General features: G+C 42.9%; 1 protein-coding gene across 4 annotated transcripts in view; it reads left to right on the top strand.

Moving 5' to 3' along the window:
- The window catches only part of DLC1 (DLC1 Rho GTPase activating protein), a 218709-nt gene that overhangs the window by 177249 nt on the left and 23988 nt on the right, over window positions 1-17472 (top strand). For 3 of the 4 annotated variants that reach the window (XM_074154818.1, XM_074154819.1, XM_074154821.1), the window contains 2 exons: window positions 13767-13838; window positions 16977-17058. In XM_074154818.1, the coding sequence (XP_074010919.1) occupies window positions 13767-13838; window positions 16977-17058 (154 nt within the window). Of the gene's footprint in view, window positions 1-1028; window positions 1077-13766; window positions 13839-16976; window positions 17059-17472 lie in introns of those variants that run through there. The other variant, XM_074154820.1, reaches the window with a different exon arrangement.

Genomic DNA, 17472 nt, shown 5'->3' with positions numbered 1-17472 from the left:
ACAGCTGGGGTATAGCGTATGTTTTTATTCCCTGTGCTAGAGTTAAGAATTCTCATTTTATGGGCCTGACCTACCTTGTAAACATATATCCTGGTGCCTTACCAGAAGCATTCAAAAATGCAGGTAAATGTGGCTATGCCAAAAAGAGCTGGAGCGAGTTTAGATATGAAAAGGTAATTGATTAAGCAGGTAACATATGTAAAGTCAAGCTTGAAGATATAGTGCAGTTCCATCCTCTTCTGGGCTATTAAAGTAAATTAATGACTGGAGCTGTGTAGGGGTTTCCAGAAACAACACTATAATAGCCAACTGGCCACAGTTTGCAGCCTATAGAAGGGGGAGATGTTTATTCTTCAGCAAATTGCCTGCTCAGGCACCACACTATATATACTCTATATCTGACAGAACATAGTGCAGAAACGACAACTGAATCTTAGAATAACACCAGGGAGTATAAAATATGATGTTGGCTTGGAAGCAAATGAACCAACCAATCATAACCTGTGATGGGACCCAGATATTTTCAAAATTTCACAGTACTCTTAGCCCTGCTGACAGTTTGGCAGCTGGTAGTTTGTGCCATTTTAAAGCCCCGAATGTGACCGTCAACCAAGAAATGAGCATTCGAGCAATCTCCGCAAAATATATAGGGGGATAAACGGTGTAGGGAGTGACTCCCAGGCACAGCGCTAGGAAGCCGGGTTTTGCTCCGCTGTCTCTCAGCCATGCCTATGGTGGTGCTGTGGTCCCCGCTGGGACACCACTTGCTGGTTTCCATCCAGGTCCAGGCTTTGATGTTGTGCAGGCACTTTGCCCGTTTCTGAGCACTTTTCGCCACCCTGCCCCGGGGACGGACCCACCGGCATCTCCCTGCCCACCCCTGCACGGCTCCCTTGGGCTCAGCATCCCCTTCGGGTGCGCGGGGCGCGGAGCGGCGCGGGGCGGGCGGCGGGGCGGGCCGGGCGGCGGGGGCGGGGGCGGGGGCCGGGCCGGGCCGCTCCTCGGCGCCGGGAGCCAGTTCCGAGGAGGAAGGCAGGGAGGAAGGCTGCATCGCGGAGACACCATGATCCTCACACGTAAGCTCGGGCTCTGCCCCGTGGAGGAGGGAGGGAAAGCGGTGGCGGCTGCGCGTCCCGCGGTGCGGTGCGGTGCGTCCCGTCCCCGGCCGCGGGTCTTTCGCCGCCGTCCGTGCTGGCGGGGGTGCAAAGCCCTAGATGAGAGGGCAGCGGTGGGGGACCCCGGGATGGCATTCCCGGCTGGGGAGCGCCGAAAGGGTTAACGCTCGCGGGAGAGAAGGCGCGGAGGGGCCGCGGGCGCGGAGCGGCGCGGGGGATGCGGTCTCCCTCTGTGCAGGGCACCGTGGCCATCTCTCTTTTGGTGTTTCATTGGGGTTTTTTTCTTTTTTTTTTTTTTTTTTAATTTCTTTTTTTTATTTTCCCGGGAGTGCTTGCGGGCCGGGAGACGTCGAGTTTCTTTTGAAGTTCTCCGTAATTAGCCCGGAGGTCTCCAGGAGCCCGGTGGCTCCCCCCCTCCGTGCAGCGGTGGCCAGCCCTGGTGTCACCCCGGAGGCTTTGATCCCGGTGGAGGAGCGGCACCTCCCGCCAGCCCGGATCGCCCCCCCGCCGCCCCCTTCTCCAGGCGAAGAGACGAGCGATGCTCTTTTCCAGCCGGGCAGTTGTACCTCCCCTGTCACCCTCCTTGTTTTTGCGGAGACCCACCAATGACTTACTTCCACCATAACTGTGAAGTTGTTGAGCGATGTGTTGCCATTAGCCTAACGAGCACTATTGCCAGCCAAGGGCACTTAACTATTGGCACAACAATCTTTTTTTCTTTCTTTCTTCACCCACCACCCCCATCCCCGTTCTCTTTGCTAAAAATCTCTTTCACTGGAAGAAACAACTACATTTAGACAATGTATTTAGCTAGGTCGGAAGGTTCTGCCTGATGTGTCATACTACTGAACCCACGTGAATTGAAAGACTGGAGAATGTGATTTTGTCTTAGCCATCAATTATAGATGCTTGTATTATTATTTTTTTTTTGCAGGAGTGAGTGTGGTATGTTTGAATTGCACTGCCCTGATCGAGAAATTCCCAGCAGCGAATCAGTAACAGTGCTCTGAGTCGGGTTAAGTTTTAAGGCTGTTAGTAGGGAACTTCAGGATGATTAATAGACAAGCAGATTTCATATGAGCCTCTGAGTATGAATCTATCGACAGTTCAGTGCCAGACGGATTCAGCATCCGCCTGGCAACCAGGCTACTGCTGGCCGACAGTGCGCGCAGTTGGCATTAGGTGCCTCTGTTGGTTCCACAGCTGCTATCTTGTCTTCCAGGTATCCTTATTGATGTCCTGTAGGCATCCTGATCCGCATCTCCCGGTAGAAGCAACAAAAAGGAGAAAGGCTAAGGCAGCCAGGAAGTGGGATCCATGTCTCTCTAGCAAATGGTTTTGGGTTGCTCCTTCGGTTTGCCTGTGGGATCCTGATTGGGGCTGAGATTCTCTGATTGTGGAATATGGTGTATGCAAAAGAAGATGTAGGTACTGTTTTGAGAAGATTCCTTTCATCTGCAAGTTCGTAGGAATCAAAGCATCCGGAGCTACCTTTTGTAACCTCTAAGACTTCCTGATCGCTTTATCTTCTTTTAAAAGAAGTTGGTTTGTTAATTGAGGGGTTTTTTTAATCAAAAGGAAGTGCGGATGCATTGTGTTAAACACCAGGGAGCTATTGTTAAATTCTATTTCTAAGTGGTAGTTGTGAGCAAGAATATATCTTGTCGTGCTTTTATTTGGGTTTTGAATCTCAGTTGAACAGATTCAGTCTAGGATTTTTAATTCTTCAGGCAGGGTCTTCCCAGCCAGTTCTGCAGCGGCCTTTGCTGGGCCAGAGAGAAAGACCGATGCTAATTGTGGAAACTCACAAGTACCCTGTGTATTTTGCCTCTAGTGGGGGCAGGATAAAGGTACTGCGGTTGTTCTTATGTACTAATCTGGAATGTTTATATATTAGGATTCCTAGAAGGAGATGAGAAGTGACTTGGTTTTACTTTTCGGGTTCTTCTAATTCATGACATTCTAGGCAATGGTTTGTTTGAGGCCTGTGAATTTATGAGTTCTGCAAATATTTAGAGATGCAGTTTGCATGATAAAGATTTTTTCTGGTGAGAATACCACAGTATGTTATGTTTGGGCTTCTTTAGAGATTCAAACATCTCTTCCAATTCCCCACCAATTGGAGTTTTGCTATTGGCTTCAGCATAAACACAACTGCACCCTTGGCTGGTTAAAAGGAGATGGAGGAAGAGAACTCATGTGCTTAACAGGATGGTCCTGTACTGTAAACAAGAGCTTTTCATGCTTAACTATCCTTCCTAGCAACAGGAAGAAGGAAATGAGGCTATGCAAAAGGACCCTGACACGTTTCAGACAATGCCAGACCCACCCTAGCATTCACACAGTATAGCCAGAAGACTTGGGGAAATAAAAATAACTTCAGATGTTTCCCCTTCCTTCCTGTGCATATTATAGAAATACAGCAATCAAGTGATCTGCTGTACACAGAAAGCTTGCTGGTTTGATCTCCGCTAAGAAAAGAGATGATGCCCCTATCTAACTTATATATCTTCATTGGGTGTCATATTGTTCTGCTGACAGTCTGATCCTTGGAATTTCAGTGCGAATGAATTGTAAAATACTGTATCCTCTCTAGTGATATAGTGAGTGTAGGTAGCCAGTAATTTTGGTAATTTCAGCAATTCCAGGCATATTTCTTGCTCGTACCTATGCTATCAGTAATTCTGACTGGTGCAGGGTATCAAGATCGTCTTGTGTGTTTTTTGGTTTCCAAAGTTTTTTCCAAGTTTTTTTCTTTTTTCCTTTTTATTTTCTCTTCCACGTTCCCCCTTTCTCTTTTAAGGAAAAAACCAAAGTCTGTCTTACTCCAGTGGTGAGCAAGTCTCATGAAAGGGACACAGGACTGGGCTGTGATTGGAGCTTTCTGGTGCTTTTCACTGGACGCTTACCCTGCCATGTTTGCTGATGCTGGGTACTACCCTATGCCCCCCAGCGTGCCTTTGAAATCGGGAGGTCTGTTAGTACCCTGTACCATTGACATAACTGGTAGCAGTAAAACGAAGTCAAGAATGACTTAACCGGCTAGCTTTAATTCACTGAGTTTCGTTATCTGAAAGTTACAGGTGATACTACACACCTTTCTGAAGTACTTTAGAAGAGCACATGCTAAGCATTGTTATTTGTTAGGATGAGTATTCTTTCAAATATTGACAAGTGTTTGTTTCCCTTGAGAAGGACTGTGCTAGATGAGACTGGATCAGGAAAAATGTTATCCGGCCTCTCTTGTAATGAAGACACAATATGATGACCCACTTACGGTAGGGGCATCTGCAAAATGGTGCAGAATTCCTTAGACTTGGATTATTTATTTTGAATATATTTATTTTATATTTATCTAAAACTGTCCATTCAAATGCTCATCTCAGTCTGTGCAAAGAAGGCCTCCTGAGGAGATGCATGAAAGCCATTTGCTGAGGCCAGCGGTGGACACAGTTTGAGCTTCCCCAACCTATTCTTGTCATTTGCTGAAGATTCAGGATCAAGAAAAATACAGCCCCTTGTATTCTTGCGTTTTAGGGATGGTCTTTCTGTGACCCTGTGACCCCACAGAATGGGATGCTCTGCTCTCTGTGTGTCTCTGTCTGTGCAATAGAAGATACAAGAAACTTTCTAGGGTAAAGCTTCATGATCCGGTTTAACTTCCCTTTTCCTTTCCGTACATCATCTCTCTGCTTTCTTTTGCAGCGCTACCATGGCTCTGCTGTATCTAGACCATTCTCTTACCCACAAAGTTAAAGGTGTGAGGTGTGACCATTGGATGAGGTACTGAGGAAAAGCGTTTTCAAGCGTGCAATATTGCAGGCAGAATACTGTAACTGTCTGTAATCTCTGGAGATTAAAAGTTCATGGTAATACTTGCTTTGGGAAAATCCCTATTTGCGTCTTTAGTTTTGATGTAGGGAAACGGGCTGAGACACCACCAGCTTTATGCTGGGCTGTTTCTCTGGCACTGGTATTTTGTATGTAGTGTTGTATCATCCGCACGGGGTGCAGTTCGGGGACTGGGTCATCAGTGAGGTAAGCACTGAATGGGTAATGATGCAAAGGTACTCCTTCCATGTGGTTCTTCCTACGTGTGCAGGTGGTTTCGAGGTTGAGGCTTCACAAGCTAGAAGAAGTAACTGCCTGTTTAAAATCTACTTTCCTCGGTATAAACTGTTGATAGAGCTCAGATCGGCTCTTATACCGTTATTATTTCTTAGATCTGAACAGGTAACCCAGACTTCAGGCATTTTTAGACGACGTGTGAGTCACGCTGGACCTACTCACTTTTGCCTCCTTCTGTAGCTCGATGAGCCTTTGGTTTGAGCTTTGCATTAGCTTGTAGGCAGGGTGCGATGGGCAAGTGTTAGTGCTGGGCTTGGGAGTAGCAATGGTTAATGTTTGCCCTTCAGTATGTTCTCAAAGGTCACTCTAACCAAGTCATTTCTGAGGGAAGAGAAGGTTAAAGTCATCTTCTGTTTCCCAGTCTTTGGAGGAGGATTCGTTTCTCGCTCTGGAATCTGTCAACATGACCTCCTTCAGAGGATTTGACTAACTGCTTTCTCTGCCCCAAATAATCCTCCTCCAAGACCACCCTGTGTTAATCAGGCCAGATAAATAACCCACGTGCCCAATTATTTCTTAAGGTTTTCTTAAGTCACTTGACATCTTGTTCCTCTTCGTTTTTAAGAAGGTTCATAGATGAATGGGAGAAGACCATCTTTAATCTATAAAAAGAACTGTTCTTTGGCAGGAAAACTGCCATATGAAGCTTTAGTTTTCTGTTTAAACAAAGTTAGTTTTCAACTTTATATTGCGTTGTTTTCTAAATTTCTTTCTTAATCCTCCCGCATATGCTCAAAATGCCAAAACTATTTAGGAATAAATTATGATTTACAATGTAAACCAGGAGTTGTGGTGGCTCTTATGTGTCCTACAACGTGCTTTCCCACAGTCTTCAGCAAATGCGGAAGCTATGCAGCTGACTTTGGGCAATTAGAAACACAAGTAATAGTGTGAAAATAAGCAGTAATTGCAATCTGTTACAGACTGTTTAGGGAAAGTGCTTGATGGAGACGTGGGGAATATTCTTTATTCCTGTATCAAATCCTGAAATGGTGCTGCTTTGATGCTTTTCTGAGCGTAACAGTTGTTCCAAGCCCTCTTGATAGAGGGGAGGAGCTCTTGCCAGCTAGGGCATGCTCTGAGGGGGGTGGTTGCGCTGTCTCTGCCCCCTGCCATGGGGCACTGCTCTTCCTTTGCTCTGATGGACGCCCGGGATGCTCCCCATGCTTGGGACGGGGCTCACAGCACAACTGGACTCAGAGAAAGCAGAAGTCACGTTTTAAGTATTTTCTGGGGTAAAAATTAATGAGGTGAACTGTGAAGCTGATCACCCTTATTCCTAAAAAAAAATCTTGTTGGGTTTTAGAGACGCGTGGATCCATGTTAGGAAGGGCTTTATTCCTCTGAAATTTGTGGAGGCTCCCATTGATTTCAGCAACTGTTGGCTCAGTCACTAAACATTTTAAACGTTTTCGTCAAATGCTGTTTCTCTTGTTAAGTTTTGAGCTGAAAAACTTTTGAAGTTATTTCAGTGTGCTGAGGACTATGAAGAGGAGATTCAAGGTAATTAGATTTTGGTTCACAAAAGCAGTATTGTGTTTCCTGTGCTAGCCAAGAGGATTGGTGAGCAATTAAAGCTGCCATATTGTGTAACCTGGTACAGTTAGCAGTGAGGGACATTACATACAGCCAACATACACCTATGTGGATGTTTTGGAAACCAGTTGTGTGTATATATATTTTTGTATATATTTTTTTTTTATTCAACTTTCATCATTAAGGAGATAAACAAACTTAAAAAACCCACCAGTGGAAGTAAGCCATTTGGTCCTTCCAAAAGCTCTGCTGGAAAAAAAAGAAAAAACTGTGTTCAAGCTTCCTGATTTTTTTCAGAGAAAATATCAATATATGATCTTAAACATCTGTTTCCTTACTTCTTCTTCATCTGTTCCCACACAAATTCCAAACATACTCTGCTGCTTCTCCCAGTGTCCTGTGGTTTATACATAACATCAGCAGCATAGTTTTGCTGCTGATCTTGCTTGTCTTGCTGCAAGGCTCCAGAACTTGAAAAAGCCATTCCCATGTTTAACCCAAAGCCAGTGGAACACAAGGAGAGTGTTTCTTTGGTCATCATCACATAGTTGAGAAATGTTTGAGTAACAACCCCCACCAGCACCTCTTTCTAGGGTTTTTATGAATAGAAAGCAATATATATATATTTGGTGTCATATATGGTTTCTTTCAAGAACTTGTGGGGTTTTTTCCCCCAGAGGGTTTTTGGTAAGAAATATTGTCTTAAAATTGTGTGTGCATCCATATCTGCTTGAATTGACTGTTGAGGCATGCAGCATTAAGTGGAGATCACAACGTGTATCATTTGACTGTGGAAGGTAGTTTGAAGCACAATGAGATACAGGAGCACATCAAAATAGGCAGCTGCTATTGCAAAATGTATGTTACGCTTTACAGGCGAAAGGAGAAGAGGGACCCTCTCGGGAAGGTGGTTACCTTTCGCTTCAAAACCTGCAAGCTTGCCGTCAGTTCAAAAGCGGTGTCTATTATTCTCTCGGACTCTGGTTCACCCAGAAATGAGTCCTTCATGGGCTGAATGTGTCAGACTGGTATTTTAGGATAGCAGTATAAGATTAGATCGGTCTCTTAGAAAAAGAAGAGATTCCAACTGTGTGAGAAATTTGGCAAGAGCTTTTAATGGGATTTTCAGAATTCCCTAGCTTTTAGTGGTTGAATGTTTATTGACAAACTCACCAAGTTTCAGTGTATGTTTTAAGGGCATTATCCTTTTAAAATGCTGTTCTTCATTAATTGCATTCGTTCTTTAGTCCTTGCTCTGTGCTGCTTTCTTGAAAGGTGTGGAGGACTAAGTTAATGACACTGCCTAAGGAATATTTAACTATATGGGGTTGAGAAAAAACAGACTTATGAAAAGGAATTTAATTATTTTCAAGCTACAGTCGCATATCTTCAAAGTGAAAACCATCTGAGGCCATGGACACATAGCAGGCTAACTCTTAGGAAGTCATACTGTCCCAACTTTAAAGGGCTGCAGGCATATGACATTACACAGAACTGATTTATCATTTTTGGTGCCTGGCCTGCTCATTTGTAGACAGCTGCCATAATGCTGTTTTTTTTCCCCCTGGTTTGTCTCAGATTTCACATCCGTGTTCACGTATCTAGAGATGGAGTGGTTGGAATAGCGGGATCAAGTCTAGCGTTGGGACCACAGTTCACATGTCAGGGATGTAATTCAAGCACTTGGAAAAATGATTGTTTGTACTTCAGCAGTGGAATTCTATCCAGAGAAGAATATTTCTCATATATACCACAGCTGGTCTTAAAAAAATACGATCCTAAATGATCTCAAGCTTCTTAATAGCTCAGAACAGCGTTTTGGAGTTGAACACAAATTTTGTAAGGCACCAGAAATTTCAGAGGAACATATATGGGAACAGGCAGTTTCTGATCCAGACAGAAAAAAGAGAACAAACTTGAGAGCATGCAAGCCCTTTTGCAGCCATTAAACTGGAGCATCAGTCCTGGGTGGGGAAGAATCCTTTTTCTTGCTCCATCTGTGCCTCAGAAAAATGCAGGTATTTTTATGCATTGCAGTGGGGAGCAGTCGAGTTCGTCTGTAGCATTCACAGTGAGAAGTCAGACTTGCTACATCCTGCGGCAGAGACTACCTCCTGCAAGCTGATTTAGGAAGGTTATTTTTTATTCAATTTTTACAATTTATTTTTTTTGTCTGGGAAAGGAAAATAGTGAATTTCGAAATTAAAATGACCTGGTCAAAAAAATTAAGACCAAGAAGAACCCTAAACAAACTGGTTGTTAGCTACGGCATTGGGTGGACCTTCAGCAATGAAGCCCATTTTTGCTGAAATTTGATTTTAACAGCGTTGATTTGACCAGTCTCACGACAGATTTTTACAATCTGATCTCTTAACAGAGACAAAAGGTGAGAGGAGTAGAACTGATGTGTGGAGGTGCTAATATGGCTATAAAGGTGTCTGAGTTGAGGCAAGAGGAAACCATCTGCCTGGAAGAACTGTTCGTATGATGTTTAGCACTTAGGTGAAAATGGAGCCAATACGTGACTGTACAAAGATCCATCTGCTTTGCACCTTGTCCTGAAGACCCTGAAAGAGCGGGTTGTGTGTTATTTCATGGAAGCAAAAAGCAAGGAAGAACAAGAAAATGAAAAAAATAAACCCTTCTAAGTTTTTACTAGATCTTACTGCTCCTAACTAGATTGTTATGATTATTTTTTTCTGAAAGGGCATTATCACAGCATCAAACTCTGCGGGTTTTGTTTTCTATAGGAAGGAAGGTATCATCCAGCAAAAGGCTATAGACATCTTAGAGTTCTCTCTTCTGCAATTGCTGTATCAAAGAAGATGTGAATTGAGATATTTTTGCTCTTAACATTTCAAACCTGCAAACTTGCAGGGCCAGGAACCAGGATTAACCAAAGTTAAACAAAAAGGAAGTTAGAAGTTTCCATTTTCACGTACCAGTTTGGGGAAGAATTGGGTCATTCTAACCCCCCAGGAAGTGGGTAAATAAGGACTAATGGTTCCCAACCCTACACAAAAGGAACTCCTACCCTTGATTTGAGCATGGAGGCCTGCTTTGTGAAATGGACTAACAAATAAAGCTGCTTCCAATAAAAATTTCCTGTTTCCTCTTTAACACATTTGCCTGCTGTTTGCTTACACGACACGAAGAATAAAGACTTCATTGTAATCCTTTTTGGGTTTTTTTTTTAATTTTGTTTTGGGTTGGGTTTTCTTTTTTCTTTACTTTCTAAGAGAATTTCTTGTATATCAGGACATGTAGAAATAATAGCGCGATTTCTTTCTTGCATACAAGAACCTCCTGCTGCTGGGGGAGGGCACAGGACGCACATCTGAAAAGCCGCACCTACATTTCTTGCCTGGAATGAGTACTGAATTGTAGTTTATTGTAAAGGTTTTAACTGGCGAGGATGTTTGATTCGGAAAGGAAGTGGCACCGCGGGGATGGAGCGGGGAGGAGGGAGTGAGGCCAGTCCTTTGCCCGCAGCAGCTTCTGTCAGCTCAGCTGCCAGGTCTTCGTCAGAAGGATGCTCGCGGTGGGAAATTGCTTTGCATATCATGGCAGATTAATTAGGGCTGAAGTAGGGCTTCCCTGAAATGGGTTGGAAAGCAGCATACAGTTTCTCTGCGAGCTCCCTCTCCTCCCTGTGGCTCTCGGCTGGCCTCAGCCAAGCAGATGCTGTGCTCAGCAGCGAGTTCATGGCTTGGGTAATGATCTGTAACCCAGGTCCCCTGGGAGACTGAACAGGCTTCTGGGTGCCCTCTCCCTTCTCAAACTTTAGAAAGTAGTGGAAAAATCTGATTGAGGAAGCTCTGTTCTTCTCTCTTTGTCCCTCATTATCCCGGTTGCCATTGATCCAGATGACAAGGACTAGCACGTGTTCCCATGTCCACCTGGATATGAAACCATGGCAGCTGTAAACCAAGAGTCCCAGGACTGATGCTGCTGAGCTGGAAGAAAAGCTGGTATTTGGGAAGTGTGGGAATGAGCTTTTTCCTCCAGCGTAGTTTAAATGATTTGGCCAGAACCTCAGGTTTAACTAATGTATTTTATTCTCAGAGGCAGATTCTAGTTAAGTTGCGGTAATGGACTTTTTACTTATGGAAGCTTTCAGCTGTTTAAGTTTGCATCTCTTAGGTGAGGAAGCTTGTTCTGTGTACTCAGCTTTCTGTGCAGCCTCTTCAGTGCACCCTGGGCTGGATTCTCCCTCTGGCTATATTTTGATCTGCCTGAATTTCACATACATACAGAGTTTTGTTCATACTCTGGCTCCTCTGGCTCAACCAGGAGGGTTAAGATGGGGAAGCTGGGTTGGAAACGACCTTCCTGTTCATTTGGTCATAGCGCATTGCTGTAGTCCAGGAGCAATCCTGGGTTTGGCCAACTGGAGTGGAACAAAAGGAGCTGCTTTTTTAGGTGCTGCCTCTGCTCTGTCACTCATATTCCTGCCACATCCCTTTCTGACCGAGGCTTTGGGTGGATGGAGGTGACGGGGAGAGAGCCCTGGCCTCAGAGGACTCCCTGGCCCCTTCTTCAAGACAGCTCTCCAAACCCCTCGCACTTCCTAGGACTTGCAACAGGAGCCAGAGACTAGAGCTATGGCTTTCCCAAAATGTTTGTGATGGGAATGGGGAAAATATTGTTTTTAAACCCTTGGTGCTGTGCTGTGCCCAGCCCTAGGTGTTTGCCTAACCTAGTCCATGGACAGGTGCACTGGTGTTTTATTATCCTCTGCAATTCTTGTGGCCAACCAGGAGTAACTCAGGTGTTCCGATGCCTACATAGGCTTCTTGGGGGCTTCTCAAAGGTATTTTGAAAGCAAATATGCTCTGAAAATCCCAAAGGCACCTGACACCTGGATGCCCATAAAATATTACTTCCATAGAATTTGCGTATATATTTGCAGAAGAGAAACACAAAGCTTCTATAGAGAACCTTAAAAAAAAGGTCTGATAAATGCACGTTCATAATTTTCTAGCTCTAGAAATATTTTACAGGTCATACACCTGGGGTGCTTCGTAAAGGACCTGTGAACAAATATTTAAACACATTTAAGAGCCACTGTAGTAGTAAGGAATCTGACACTTTTTTCACTACAAGCATCTATGTGCATTTTTAGGTAAATACTGGTTATCAGGCATCTTTTTTTTTTTTCAGTTTTAAATTAAGTAAAATTCTCATTCAATCCGAACAGTTATGCAGGATGTGACCTATAAGATAGTTAATGTTATTTTAACTAATTAACTATTGAAAAATTAATTACAATTTTTTTCTTTAGTATTTTCATTGCTTCTGAGATAGTAATGTTGTTTGTTCTTGCTTTAGCAGTACAAGTTTAAAATATAGTTTAGATTCTCTTTTTTTTCCCTTTATTAACTTTCCCATGGATTTCCTTAGGATACCAAAATTAAAATACTACTTTAAGCAAAACTTTACAATCGCCAGCAATTGGAATTGAAGAATGCTTTTTCTTAATGAGTAGCTAAGTCAATATGTCTGTACGTGCTTGTTCTCATGTGGTCCCATAACCCAAAGGTGAAGCAAACACAAGTTACACAAATGCCTGCTTGTGCTGACTTCAGGGAGAGTGGATTTTTAGCTGTTTATTTATCTGGAATGTTGTGCTTTGGCTCACCTTAACCCCTTGGTTTGGGTATGTATCTCAGCAAAGCAGTCTGGCGAAGCACAAATATTTTAACCTTGTTGTAACTACTTGGAAAATTAGAGGGGGATTGCTGTCATTTTGGAGATGTCAAAAGGTGTCTGCCGTTTCATCCGATTTTAACTGTGTACCTATATCTCAGTGGGAATATTTCATAACGTGCTAAAATCTTGGCTATTTTACTTATGTTATGCCTGGCTCTTCACTGCCCTTATGCAGTAACTTGTATTCTGAGCAATTCTGAGCAAAACTCTTTGCCCGTGGTTTCTGCAGCAGGTAGCACTAGTATCCTCTCCAAGTAGGTGGCAAAATTGTCTACTGAGTTGTACATAATGAAGCTTTTCTTTTCTGGTCCATCAAGAAGAGTGAATATAATCAAAGCCAGATGAACTTTAAGAGTTTCTGATTGCTCGCTGTCTGATCAGTTCTAAGCAGGGAGCTAAATTCCCAGTAGCACTTTTTTGAATTTTTAGAACAAAATTAGCCCTATCCATTTCCTGAACACTTGGAGAATACCCTAAATACTTTTTATTCCTAGTTTGAGCTAATAAGATTACTTTTTCTTTATTTCTGCTTGCTTTAGGTAACAAATGAATTTATGTATAATTTATTCACAGACTAATATAACCCATGTTCAGAATGTTTCCTTTCTTTCAGTGTCAGGTATATGTATGTGAAGAATTTAATTTTGTGGGATGGTGTTTTGGGTGATGTGAGGGAAAGTTAGCTGAATTTCCTGTAATATACCAACTAGCTCATAAATGCCATGAAGACCTCCAGTGAAACTCGGTTCTTGTTGGGTAGTAAATATGCACTTGAGTGAGCTGCAGGACAGTGTGTCAGTTGTTCTTGGGCTTGGGTCTGTCAGTACCGTCTACAAGATGTTAAAGCACACAGTATTACAAGCTCTGCTAGGAATTTCTGTCAAGACAAAACAGTTGTGCCAAGAGGATCATAAGATTTGTTGAACAAATGCAGCTCAAGTTGGTTGCGGTGGTGGTTTCTCTAATGTTAACAAAACCTGTATGGAATAATCCATAACTCCTGCAGTTTTTATCAGTTTTATTTTTATTTCTCTTAACTATTAAAATGATGAGCTGTTGATAAATCATGGATGAATGCTAGTGACTTTCCAGAATCTAAAATATGTTTGATCATGAGAAGAAAAGCAAACTGGGATAAGCAAACCTGTGTCTCACTTCAAAGCTGCTGAATATCTCCATGCTTACTTTGTAATTGGAGTAGTAGAAGTGGTGGGGAGGAAGTTATTGCTTTGCAGGTCACTAATCGGAGGGTATCTTGTTTCTGTCCTCTTCCAGAAATCGAGGCCAAGGAAGCTTGTGACTGGCTGCGGGCTGCCGGGTTCCCGCAGTACGCGCAGCTTTATGAGGGTAAGACACGTGAGCTTGCAAGTGATCATCCCCTGGCAATTTTTGGGCAATAAGATGTAATATTCACCAATGAGTAAAGCTCAACTGAAGTGCCAGCACATAAGATGACTTTTAGGGTCTGGGCTGCTCTCTGCTACCCACCACATGCATAGATGTACCCAATCCAATGAGGTTCTGAAACACTCTTGGAGTTTAAATTTGTTCCAGGTTTCCGTTTTAGTCTGAATCTTCCAAATACCCTCATAGCACAAATCATATGTTAGCACCATGGTACATTCCCTGTAGTTAAAACACAAATGGACCATATTTTTGTAAAGGTAATCGTCCACTGCTATGAGCCCAGTCTTAGAGAAACACAGAAGCTATGTCCAGCTCCTCTGGCCAGCTCTCCTAATGGAGCAGAGGTAGGAAATTCTGTGTATGCATGGATGCATCTGCACACCTCGTGATTCCCAAGTAATAGAATCATAAAATCATAGAGTGGTTAGAGTTGGAAGGGACCTTAAAGTCCTGCGTGGTTTTTCCGAACAGTTTGAGTTGCTGTTAGACACAGGGTCACTATGAAGGGAAGAAAGAACATGCAAGCCATCGTTGCACAGATGTGCAGCAGCTCCTTGAAGGGCCAGCTGACTCCTGCACTCACCATATTTGTCCTTCTGTGGGATGGATTCACTTTGAGTGTCCACTTTTACAAAGGTTTTGCTCAAGCAAAACCATCGTAGAATCATAGCATTGTCTAGGGTGGAAGGGACCTTTAAGATCATCGAGTCCAACCATCAACCTAACACTGCCAAGTCCACCACCAAATCATGTCCTTCAGTACCATGTCTACCCATCTTTTAAATACCTCCAGGGATGGCGATTCCACCACTTCCCTGGGCACCCAGTTCCAATGCTTGATAACCCTGTCTCTCTAACCTACTAGGAACTTGCAGCTTTGCCACGCAGTTCTTACATTCTCATGCAGAGTAACATATAGAAGTTTGTTTTAAAGTGTGACATCCTAGAGGTCCTTTTTGTATTAGGTATATTATTGTTCAGAATTTACCACCACCACCACTTAAAGTTACTTGCATTGTCATGAAATTATTATGCACTCTTATATGCCTCTTCTTTTTTATAAAACAAACTCCAGCTGCTACTTGTAAGAATGAGCATAGAAAGCCCATTATTTACAGTGAATAACTGTTGGAAATTACAGCAAATGCTGAGCTGACCTTCTTGAAAAATGATCCCGTTGAGCTTTGATTTGCAGCTGCATTGGCAATATGAGATGATAATAGCACTTTCAAAAGCAGCACTTGGCGAAACTTTTCTTTGCCTGTTCTGAAATTAAATTTCCTTTTATTATTTCTCTTCCTTTTTTTTTTTTTTTTTTGTGCCAATGGAGATGCTAAGATTTTCTTGGGATGCAGACAGAGCGGGGACTGTACTTCCAGTCTTTGTTAAAAGTGGGGACAAGACTCCCAGCTGAATATGTGGGCTTGTGGATGCTGAGCTGTAAATCTCCTAAGAAATTACTTGCATTCAGAAAACATGTCCTACCTTATGGTTACCATTGCCCTACCTAAAGACTCTGAACGTATATAAGGTTTCTAATGTTGGACCATGTCCTGTCTAACATCAAAAGGACCACAGAGGTGAGAGCAAGGCCAGCCATACCCATTGAAAGGACAGCTGTCCTTATGGGAAAACAATATACCATTGTCCTTTGTAGCCTCCCCTCCCCGCCGGTGGCAGCAGCAACAACAAAACCAGCAGCAGCATAAAATAAGAAGTAAAAAAAAAATAAAAATTACTCGTGCAGACTATCAACTTTTTCCAAGTCGCCTCTGTCACTTAAGTTCTCCCATGTGTTCTCTTCTGGGCACTCTAAAGTTCTGACTTTCTCAGAGGAAAAACTTACATCAGCAGTGGTGAAAAATGCCACTTGAATGTGCCAAACCCCTCTATTTGCACCTTGGGCTTAAAATAATGAAGGTGAGACCTTTAGATCAATTGGGTATAGTACAAGAGTTCTGAGAAGTCACTGATATGGAGTGTTTGCATGCCACGCGCATTTAAAATGGAGATTAATCAGTGAACCTTTGTCAGTTGCTTTGCTAAAACTGCGGTTTTCTGTAGAAAAGCTAGAATTTCTTGCATTTCACAGAATATGTCATATTTTTTAGGGCAAATAGTTCATTTGAGAGTTTTCTATTGGTATTAAAAAAAAAAAAAAGCCAGAATATTAATTACCTTTCCACAAATTAACAAAAATCCTATTCTTCATTTTGGCTCACTCTTTCCTAGTCTCTGTAGAGTAAAATTTTTATAAAAAATATTTTCTAGACAGTCACTTAGAGTGGGAATGTTGTATGCAAGGGCCACAGTACATTCGGAGTGTGTTCTTGTATTGCTGTTGTGCCCTGAACACCCAGTGGCTTTGGTGGGAGTTTTGGCTGTGCAAGGAATGCCGGAGCAGGACCTGTATGACAGTCAGGAATCTGTGGAGGACAGTAAATAATATATACGTGGTTGCTGCTGCAGAGCTGTAGTAAATTTTCAGCTCTCTGCCAACATTGTTTCCTCCCCCTCACTCTCCCAGTTGTTTATCTAAATAATCTCCTAAGGAAAGGAGGCAGTATGGGCTCCAGGCAGCTTGGCTTGCTTTCATTTCAGTCCATATCTCATTAATGTTGTAACAGTGTCAAACTTTTAAATAGCCGGAGTAACAGCCAAGGAGATTCTGGTTTTCATTCTTTTCCAGAGATTTGGGTTTTATGGACCTTTCTTCTTTAATGTGAGATATCAGTACTTTGATGGAGAATATCTATTTATTTTAAACAAAGCTAGCCTGAATCAGTTTCGGCTTCTGATGTGGTATAGGGAGCTCACATTTGCCTCTTTCCCTCTCCCATTGTTTCGTCTCTGCTTTGCTCATTTTCCCCCCATTTTGCATATGAATTTTCAGTTATCAAAAGCTTGTACATGGAAAGGAAGCATCTCTGGCTTTGGAGATGGGAACGTGTGTTTACCCAAGAAGTGCCAATCAATGGCATCGTGGTGAGCTCTACTCGAAGCAGATGGTTGTTTTGAAATAACTCACCGATGGGAATAAGAGTCATTTTCACTCCTCATCTGTCTCTATTCCTACAGATCTCCTTTTTCCAATTGACATCGCCCTAGTGAAGCGAGAGCATGATTTTCTGGACAGAGATGCAATTGAGGCCTTATGCAGGTAGGTGAAAAAATAATCACACTGCATTTTGAAACAAAACTCTTCCTGTGTCATGGGAAGTATAACCTGGGAAAAGCATAACCTCAACTGAGTTAGGTACCGTTAAATAACTACTTGCTTGAGACCTTTTTATTATCCACAACCAGTATGCCATGAGCTCCCAGTATGTATCTTTGTTGTTTAGGGGCTCCTTCCACAAACCAGTTCAACTCGCTCACCCTGAAAAAACAGTCTGGATAGTTCCTTGCTGGGTTAATAAATTAAATCAGCCCATGGGAAAGCATAATGAAGTTCAGAATAGGTGTGAAGGATGGGGCAGGACCCCACAGCCAGGTGCCGGGGCAGGAGGAGGGATGGGTAGAGAAAAAGAGGGCACAAGACTTGTTGGTGTGCAAGCAGCCTGTTTTTACAGAA

Source organism: Numenius arquata, chromosome 10, assembly GCF_964106895.1.
Source record: "Numenius arquata chromosome 10, bNumArq3.hap1.1, whole genome shotgun sequence".
In the NCBI taxonomy this organism is placed as follows: Eukaryota; Metazoa; Chordata; class Aves; order Charadriiformes; family Scolopacidae; genus Numenius; species Numenius arquata.
The sequence above is the reverse complement of the archived record's forward strand: the minus strand, read 5'-3'. Positions and strand labels throughout refer to the sequence as shown.